Consider the following 10,613-nt stretch of genomic DNA (forward strand, 5'->3'; position numbering starts at 1 on the left):
CACTATCCCAGCCATTTTTAGCTGTCTAAACCATTCCAATCAAAGACCAAGACACTGTAGGGCACAGGCAAGACAAACCTGATATACTCTGACTGAATTCCTGATTCTTGGAATCAAGAGCCTTAAAAATAATAGTTGTTTTATGCCAATAAGTTTTAGGGTCATTTGTTATCGGGAGAGGTAATCCTCCTCAGAGGCCCTGAGTGTTCCTGCACATTCTTACTGATGTCTCAAGAATGCAAAGCCCTGACTAGTCTTTGCCTAGGACATGTCCCAGGGGTGTGTTTGCAGCTAGCAAACTTAAGGGATGAGTAACATCTCTGTCCTGCAGGTGGCTAGAAACATGAGTCACAGATCACCTTAACGCATTCGGTAAGTGAGATATTTCAAAGTCGGGATTTATTTCTAAGGCATAGCACTTTAGGATTCCAACCTAAGCCTGAGTGGTTTATCAGCACCAATCCTTCAACCTTGCTGGGCTGTAAACATCTGTTTTTGTTTCTCTAGCCCTAAGTGTCCATAAAAAGCTCTGCTCATCTTCTCTCCACCTTTCCCAGAATCGGCACATGCTACTAAGGAGAAAAGTGGCCTGAAGTGCTGGGCTTATCTCTCTGCCTCAATAGCATTCACACAGTATTTGAATACATACACATCTTTTACATTTTGAATAGTTTTTTTTTTTAAGAGTATCAATCCAAATTACTTTAGCCAACATTAGTGAAAGTTGAACTCCTCCAGAAACAGATTTAATATGTTCAGTATTTTCTGTTTTTTCCCTTTCCCTCTATTACAGGCCAGATCCACATAGAATATTTGTTTTTGAAATAGGCATTCTACCAAGCATCTTTAAAGGTGATATATATTTTCAAATAAACCTAAAGGATAACACCTTGTTAAACTACTGAAATACCTTCATAAAATATCATTTGCACAAAAACATTTTATTTGAAGTAGCAAAGACAAACCACTTGGAATAAAACTTTTTAAAGAAAAAAACAGTGTAATAAATTAGAAAGGAGAAAAGCTATTATCAACTTTCATATTTTAGTATCTTCCTCTTCTGTCTCTAAGCATTTACTAATGTTACCAAGAAATAGTGTCATTTACATGACCTCATTTTTAAAAACATTCCAAACATAACAAAGTTTCTTTCTGGTATTTTTCTTCCCTTGGAAAACAATGTAATTTTATTAAAAGTTAAAGTTTAGTGAAAGTCTAAACTTCATGTCTACCAACACTTACAGTGGAAAATGCGAAAATCAATATATGGGTGAGAACCTCTTCTTTCTGATTCAAATCCTGCTCGGCTCCTTACACGTACATCTCCTGGACAGAATCAAGAATAAAACATAAGTTTATAAGGTTGTCATTCGGGAAGAAGCTTCCGTATGCAACAAAGGTCCATGTGGTATCATATTCATAAGTAACAGTCCACTGATGATATATGTGAAACCAGGTAGTTGAGAGCTGATTTATTTGAAAGGGTTCACAAAATCTCAGTAATGAATTGTAAGGCTGAATGAATAGGATTTTTAAAAAATCTACCCCTACAATAATATTTACAATAATCTATATTTTAATAAGTTAGACTTCTGAAAGATGATTCAAGTGTATAAGATGACCTAACATATTATTCACACGAGCAACTTAAAAAAAAAAAAAGGCCATTGGAAAACAGTATCTGCTTTACAGCAGGTTGAAAATCTTCAGCACAAAACTCAAGAAAGCGGCAGCAAGTAGCAATATATTATATTAAGAGCTGACTCTGTGCCTAGCACTATACTATGGGCTAAAAGGGACATGAAAAACATAAAATGTATTACTTATTTTCAAGCAGTTTACAATTTCATAAATGTATAAAAACGTTAAATGTTAAAGACTTTATTGTAAAGTCAATCTGATTAATCACTCTTTTCTCACTGACAGTGGGTGCACGCAAGGCCTTTAGCTGAGCCTTAAACTTTGGTCTTCATAAGCTCAGTGTTGTTCCTACATGTGCCCACATTACTTCCAGATTTATTTCTCTATACAGCAACATAACCATAGCAACCATGTTCTAGACACTTTTTTGTGTTTTACAGGCATTCTTTTCTTTTCTTTTCTAATCAACCCTCAGAGATAGGAATCTTAATTTTCATTTTAGATTCAAAAACTTTATTTTGAGAAGTTAAATAGCATGCTCCACGCCACAAAGCTAGTGCAAAGGGTAAGCCAGGATTTAAACCTAGCTCCATGGGTTTCAAGAACAGTGCTTTTCACACTACATTTTTATAGCTTCCAAATTCATAGCCTTTAAATCTTCAGCCTCTATCCCTGTGCTCTTGCAATTTTGCTTGCCTAGAGGGCTCTCCTGCTTATTCTGTTTCTCTCAGTAAGACCATCATTTCCTACAAGGCTCACTTCATCGACTATAATTCCATCCCAAAATGACAAGTCACCTGTCCTGTGGCCATTCCTTCATGCTGCAACAAATGTTAACATATGAAGCATAGAGCAGTGAGAATAATACACAAAGTCCCTGTCACTGTTCTCATGAAGCTTATGTTTTTGTGTGATGACACAAATAATAAATACCAAATTTCGGTCTATGAAAGTTGAGGAGTCATACAGAGAAAACTAAATGTAAGAGGAATAAAGAGAGGACCAGGGGAGGGTGACTAATTAGTGCAGTCAGAGAAGGCCTCACTGAAAAGGAGGCATCTAAACAGGGACCTGAAGGAAGTGAAGCAGTGAGCCAGGGAGGAAGAGGCTTCCAGACATGAGGAAGAGCCAGCGTAAACTCCCTGAGACAGAAGCATGCTGGGCACAGTCAAGGGCAAGCCAAGAGGCCGGCATGGCAGGAGCAAGGTGAGTGAAGGGAACCGGTGTGTGTGAGGTGGAGAGGCAACGGGGTCAGATCATGCTGGATCTTCGCAGCCATCAGAGATTTCTGAACAGAGGAGTGAGATGAGAAGAGAGTCAGGGAACAAAGGTAGATGCAGCGCCTGCAGTTAAGGAGTAAGTAACAAATGTGATGGCAACAGCATTGGTGTGGTGAGATTCTGGGTGCATTCTAAGGTACCACCCAGTAGGATATGCTGATGAATTCAATATGGAGTATGCAAGAAACAGAAAGTCAAATATGACTCTGAGGTTTCTGACCTGAGGACTGGAAGAAGGGGATTATATTTACTGAGATGGCAAAAGACTGCAGAAACAGACAGACATGGGAAACAAACGTTTCACTTTAGACATGTTAAGTTTGAGATATTTATAACATTCACATGGAGATGTTCTACAGAGTTAAAGAAAATATGAATCCAAAGCTCTGTCTTAAAGACAGCAAAATCCTGAACATGTTTGTTAGAGAAAGATGGAGACAGCAAGAAGAAAAAGGCTGCACATTTGTAAAGGAAAAACAGGTAGAGGAGTAGCAAAGAATTGAGGCAAGTAAGGTACACAAGATTAGAGGACAAAACGGAGTAAGAGTTAAAATAGAACCCTGGGAAACACTTCAGCTTCAAAGTACGAAAAGGAATTAGTGAAGGTGGCAAAGAAAAAAACAAAAGTAGGTGAAGAATAAGGATGGATTAATATCATAAAGTTGAGGGAGAAATTCTGAGCTGAGGAGAGTCATGGGAGAGTCTTCTAACAAAAAGTGAATCAACTTGCCTGTTGGAATCTTAATACGTATGTTTAATAACATGAGTTTAAGTACAAGGATGAAGGAGACATGGATGAAGACAGAAATCTGGTACAGAGAAGAAGAGAGAAAGAAAATCAGACATATATATGCATATATCTAAATTCATTTTACCTTGTGGAATTGAGTAATATATAAAAAATTTAAGTACCAGAACTAGAAGTCAAATGGTCTTCCTTGCCAGCCAGCTGAGAACAGGACTGTCTGAGGTGTTTCACAGCCTCAGCTTTTTCCATGCTGGCATTCATCTATTTGGTGTTTAGCCACTACAAATCTAAGACTATTTTCTATGAAGAATGTTCAAGATGCAATTTAAAATTGTGTACTAATGACAGTGTCACAGGTAGTAAGCCAAAGATTTCTCAATTACCTATCACCCTAAAATACCTCTTTTTATTCACATCCCGTTCAGTATTGGTTTCCAGACTCTAAACTCCATTAGGTAATAGGATATTTCTGCTACAAACAGCTATGAAAAGCTACCTAACAAGAGATACCTCAAATTCAAATAACAACAGATAATAACAAAATTAAGTGATATTGGTACACAATAAATAATGCTTACCTAGCATACGAATGTATAATGCAGTCTGATCAGAACTGTCATATGAAATAGCTCCACGCCTCTAGAAAAAAAAATACACACGTTATATGACAAATATAATATAAAATTCAACTTAATAAACATGTATTTATCATTTATTATTTGTGAAGCACCGTGCAAGAGAAGCTGGATATACAAAAGGAAATTAGATATGGTACCTGTTCTTGAAATCTCTGGGGTAGGAGGAGGACAAATTGCGATACAGTATGGTTAAGAACTACCATAAAAATGGGTACAAGGAGAGGCACATACAGCCTCTCTTTGGAACTTTAATCTGTTTGAGTAAGTTGGTAAAGGTTTTGGGGTGACATTTGAGTTGACTCAAAAGGGACTGACAGAGTTGCCAAATATTACTAGAAAAGAAAGGAAAGGACAATCCACTGGCCTTCCTGACGCATCTCTTTGGCCCCCACTCCATGCTTCACATAAAAGCAAAAGGAAGCATTTCAGCTTCTGCTCAAAATTGTCCAAAGGCTCCCCATCACACTAGAGACTCCCCAAGCTTTAATTTCGAAGAGTCCTCTGTGACCTGCCTACCTCTGTGCCCTCTTGTACTTTGGCCTCCCCCACTGCTAGGAGACAGCCAAGCTGGCCTCCTTGCTTTTCCTCATCTATCCCAAATATACAGCCTTTCCACTTGCTGTTCCCTCGTCCTGGATCACTGCCTCACTGTTCCCTTCTTACCTTGCAGGTTCTAGACAAAGCGTCATCTCTTCAAACAGGGATTCCCTGACTACCAAATCTGTAGCCACCTGGAACCCAGCCTCTTCCACAGCTCCCTATCTCAGTCCTCTGTGTTGCACCCGGCCAACGTTATCTTGTCAACGTGTTACTAAAATAAAAGCCCCACAAGAGCAGAAACTTAGTCTGTCTTAGTCATCACTGCATCCCTGGTTTCTAAAACAGGATCTATTATTTAGTAAGTTCTAAATAAAAATTTGGTAAATAAATCAGTAACTGATAAATACATTGATGAATAAATTAGCGATTAACAGAATGGATATAAATGAGGATAGATTTAAAAATGAGGAGGACAAAATTGACCAAATCAGAGCTTAGACATAGAATCCAAGCTCTGTGGAGACAGAGACTTCAGTCACTGCTATATTCCCAGATCTAGGATAAATCCCAACATTTAGAACAGTGCCTAGCATGTCCAAATTAGTAAAATTAGTTAAATTAACAAGCAAAAACATGTCTTTTAAGTAGTAATAGGCCAGCCATGGTGTTGCACACCTGTAATCCCAGCTACTTGGGAGGCCGAGGCAGGAGGATCCCTTGAGCCTAGGATTTGGAGGCTACAGTGAGCTATGATGGTACCACAGCACTTCATCTTGAGAGACAGAGTGAGACCTTGCCTCAAAAAAAGCGGGGGAGGGGGTGAATAAACTAGCACCATGAGATATTAACAAAGTAGTGTGACACTGCAAATAAATAGAGAAAATAATCAACAGAGACTCTAGAAGCAAATCCAAGAGTATACAGTGATTCTGTACATGGTAAATACAGGACTTAGAATCTGTGGCAGAAATATTGATTTTTAATAAATAACATTAGATTACATGGTGCTGTCTAGAAAAACATAAAGATGTATTACTACCTTCCCACTCCAAAATACATTATACATAGAACAATTATTTAAATGTTAAAAATTAAAGCACAGAAATATTAAAAGAAAACAGAACTGTATTTTTAAGTCTTAAATAGAAAGGCCTTTCCAACTATCTCATAAAAATCCCTATGTCATTAAACACTGACAAATTCGGCCACTTAAAAGCTAAATTATGATGGTAAAATATACCACAAAGAAAGTAAAGAATAAACTTCAAACCTAGAAAAATGAGTTCAACTGATACAACAAAGGGCTAATTTTCCTCTACTATCCCCCCCCCAAAAAAATTTTTCAGTGTCTTACAAATCAATTAGAAAAAGACTAAAAGACTGTAGAAAAATAGGTAGGACACAAACATACTATTCATAAGGGGAAAATAAAACAATAAATACAAAAAAATGCTTGACTTCATTAACAAAAGGAACACTTATTAAAGCAATGAAATTGTATTTTTACATATCAGATTAATGATCCTCTTCCCTCACAAGACTCTGGCATGGAATTTATAACTCCTCAAAATATACCTACAAATCTCAAGGAAAACTATCACGTTTTTTTTTTTAACTATTATTATATTGAAAATGTACTTAAAGCCCTCACTTGGATTTAGTGTGCAAAACAACTACCCAAAACATTATTTTATCTTTAATGCTTATATTTTAAGAGAAAAATATCAATTAAAATCTTACATGATTTCACAAGTTCTAAAAAAAAACACCGTTCATGAAATATGAGGAAAAATAATTCAAACAAAAACAAAATTCTATCACTACTGTGTGTCTCCAAGGAGGCTGAGGGACACAGAGATAGAAGAGGGGCTTTTCAATGTTTATCTTTGTATTTTTTGAGTCTTGCAGTGTGTATAATTATCATATATTCACAAAGTAAATAAAATTAAAATAAAAAAATAAAAATCTACTACAAAGAAATCTACAAAAGAAAAGCATGATCTTAAATCCCAAGGGACCAAATCATATAGAATACACTCCTGGCAACATGCTTAAAGTGTCTTCCACTAATAGAATATCCTAAGGAAGGCTCCTGCGGTGTTTCATCGTAGTTATTCTGGAGCAAACAGCAACTGTTAAAAGGCACCACCCGCCGGGCGCGGTGGCTCAAGCCTGCAATCCCAGCACTTTGGGAGGCCGAGGCAGGTGGATCACGAGGTCAAGAGATCGAGACCATCCTGGTCAACATGGTGAAACCCCGTCTCTACTAAAGGTGCAAAAAATTAGCTGGGCATGGTGGCGCGTGCCTGTAATCCCAGCTACTCAGGAGGCTGAGGCAGGAGAATTGCCTGAACCCAGGAGGTGGAGGTTGCGGTGAGCCGAGATCACGCCATTGCACTCCAGCCTGGGTAACGAGAGCGAAACTCCGTCTCAAAAAAAAAAAAAAAAAAAAAAAAAAAAAAAAAAAAGGCACCACCCATAGCTACTGTGCAAATCCCCTCCCCATGATATTTAGCTTACTAGATTACAGAAGCCTCTCCTTAAAACCACCAATCTAGAGGTAAACCTAGTAGCCTAGGAAGGGCATATGGGGCAATAAATATTTCTATCAGCTACAGCAAATTAATGAAACTACAGATATTATGTAATAGCTTGTCATGACCTATCAATTTGCTGGCATCCAGTAATAACTTAGATAAATAACTTGTTAAAATAACTTTAAGCTGTTATATCTAAAAGTTCTCTATAGGAGGGTAGCTGACATTATTATGATTTTTGTAATGCAGGAAGGATATTTACTACAACGGTTGCTATTTAGAAAGGTAAAAATCATATTTATCACTTCACATATTAAGAATTGTAAAAGACTGACCAATATTAGCTCTCTGTTAAATATCACAAAATAATATTAAGTCAAAAACTGGGTAATACACATAGTCTAGACGATGCCACGGCATACTAAACTTATGAAGGTAATCATTTTAGCCTCATTTACAGAAACACTAATTTAGATATTAAAATGGTACAGTCTGTATTAATCTTAGTTTATTAAGCAAAAAAAGAGTTTCATTTTAAAATAGATACAAAGACATAGGGCTGTGCAAAATATCCAAGTTACTCTATTCATTATAAGGTACTAATGTAAGTAAGCCTATTCTACAAATACTTAGCTTAAATGCTATACTGAACTACAAGACATAGCTTTACATCCTGAGTGATCATTCATTCCGCTACCCCCTTAAGAATTAAAATTAAAATGAATATTATTAAGTTCTCTCACTAGGTAGAATAATCTAAAGTAGGTAGGCAGAATAATTTACAGAAACTCTTTTTGGAAAAAAACCACTATAAATTATGAGTTATAACAAAAATTTGACTTCCGTGTTAGAATCATGTTGTTTCAAAAATAATTATATCTACTTTTATATAACACTGCTGCACTTGTAACAGAGATTTCTTTAAAGATTATCATTTTAAAAACTATATACTACCAGGATTTTCTTGTTAATATCAGCAAAACAAATTTCATCAAAATCCTGTGTCACACTGTCAGTCTCAGAGCTATCACCCACATTCCCACCTCACTTCACCAGTGAATGGAAATAACTGAGAAGCTTCTACTCGTGACTTTTCTAATTTAGCCATCCTGGGAACAGCTTGTAAAGCAAACTAGTATAGGTCAAAACATGGGCGAGGCTGAGCTAATCAGAAACTGACAGCAGCAGCATAAACAAGTTAAACTGTAAAGCACCAAAGGACCCACTGCCTCACTGTAACAGGAGTTCTGAGTGTCCTAGTAAGACTCACCTTGAATCAGGGTGAATCATTCTTCCACAAAAGATTTGACTTGAAGGTAAATGATAAAAGGTGCAAAAGTTGTTCCCAGTATTAGTTAATACATAACTTTTAAAGATAGACATGTTTTATTACCCAGCAAAGATATTTTAAGTGACATTGTTCTTATTTTGTTCCAAGTTTTCCACTAAATGATTTATTGAGCTAAAGCAAGTGCATTTCCATTACATGGTAAGAGCAATAATATATTAACCAACACTTGCTGTGCTCCTACTTTGTGCCAAAAAAATGTTCCAAGTGTTTCCACACAAAATCTCACTTAACCCATACAATATCTCTCTATACAGTTGTAGGTTTTATTAGTTCCATTATGCAGATTCATAAACTGATGGTTAAAGGGCTTAAACAAAGGAGCACTGAATAAAATTTTTGGCAACATTACTGAAAAAAAATAATAATATAGCAAAAGATGAAGCCCAGCCAAAGTTGTGAAGTTCCTCTGACATAGCAAAATAAGCTTTTTCAGAGTAGTCACCTTACTTACATATGCTAGAAAAACATGCTTGTACTTGAGTGGCTAAAGTATTCGAATATTGCACTGATCTACCAAATAGTATCCTTCCCATTTTCTTCCTTTTTAAAAGATTTTTTTAAAAAATAAAATATTATCATTCTTTTTGTTTAAAAAACAATTTAACTTTTCGGTGGTCATTAAAAGAGTAAAGTCTAGAGGCCAGGTACAGTGGCTCACATCCATATTCTCAGTACTGTGGGAAACTGAGGCAGAAGGACTGCCAGAGCCCAGGAGTTTGAGACTAGCCTGAGCAATATAATAAGACCTCATCTCTACAGAAAAAAAAACCAACTAAAAAAGTAAAGTCTCTGAAAACACCCACAAGACAACTAATGTATTATTAACATTAACTTGACCTTCATTCAATAACTTGGCAAGTCAATCCTTTAAAAACAAGTAAATAGCTGTCAGTGCAACAAAATTAATTCTTAACTTTTAAAACACAAAGATTTTAAAATCTGAATATATTATTTTTCTTTAAGAGATTTCCTCAATCATAGTCACTAAGAAAAGAACACTTCAAGTTAAGAGATAATTATGCTTAAAATGTTAGGTTTAAATGTGGAAAATTACATAGCAGGTATTAAAATCTTGCTTGAGAAAGAAAATTAACTTTATAGAAGCTTTGTTTCTTAGTTAAGTGATGGCCTTAAAAATTCAGTTTCTCAATCTGGAAAGACAAAAGCTGTGAGATAGATGAATGATAAAATCATTTTTTATAGAAGTATAGAAAAAATAATTTTAAATAGTATAATTTAAAATATTTTTACTTTCGTTTTAGACCCTGTCCAGATGGCAAATGGTTAGCTAGCGTTCTATCAAGAATTTCTCAAGCCTGACGTTTAAAATTTAACTTCAAAAACTACATATATATAATCCTACATTTATGTCAATATATTACAGATAAGGCATATATATTTTAGCAATAGCAAGACCTTAAGGGAGACCATGATAGAGTGTGGTTTTTCATTTTTAAAACGTTTATAACTGTTTAGAAATCCTCAAAATTATACTTGAAATACACAAGTGTTGTTAAATTTTCTGAGAGAATGTTTAAAATATGCATACCAAAAGTATAACTTAATTTTGTAATCTTAAAAATTAAACTTCTTTAGTCATAGAAACTTCTTTAAGGCAGTGATACTGAGGAATGCTGCTTTGATATTGAGGAAAGATGCTATAAAAAGCCCTTAAGAAGGAATAATGTGGGACAAGAATAAAAACGACAAGTAGTAAATTTAAGTCCTTTGGCTGACAGATGAAACTCGCAGCTCTTTTAATCACAGAAATAAAAACTGAGGTAAAAGGGGAAGAAAACCGTCGAGCTACTTCATTCCTATCGAATATGTAAACTAATAACGATGAATGTCACCATCCTAAAAATAAAGATGGCCTAC

General features: G+C 35.7%; 1 protein-coding gene across 6 annotated transcripts in view; it reads right to left on the reverse strand.

The window, feature by feature from the left end:
* Window positions 1-10,613, reverse strand: part of PDE7A (phosphodiesterase 7A) — a 122,425-nt gene that overhangs the window by 56,245 nt on the left and 55,567 nt on the right. For 5 of the 6 annotated variants that reach the window (XR_012514032.1, XR_012514031.1, XM_003935532.4 and 2 more), the window contains 2 exons: window positions 4,248-4,308; window positions 1,243-1,326 (listed from right to left, as the gene is read on the reverse strand). Coding sequence is in view for 4 of the 6 variants with exons in the window: in XM_003935532.4 (XP_003935581.1) it covers window positions 1,243-1,326; window positions 4,248-4,308 (145 nt within the window). In the remaining 2 variants the exon portion in view is untranslated. Of the gene's footprint in view, window positions 1-1,242; window positions 1,327-4,247; window positions 4,309-4,970; window positions 7,146-10,613 lie in introns of those variants that run through there. The other variant, XM_074386704.1, reaches the window with a different exon arrangement.

Source organism: Saimiri boliviensis, chromosome 15, assembly GCF_048565385.1.
Source record: "Saimiri boliviensis isolate mSaiBol1 chromosome 15, mSaiBol1.pri, whole genome shotgun sequence".
Classification (NCBI taxonomy): Eukaryota; Metazoa; Chordata; class Mammalia; order Primates; family Cebidae; genus Saimiri; species Saimiri boliviensis.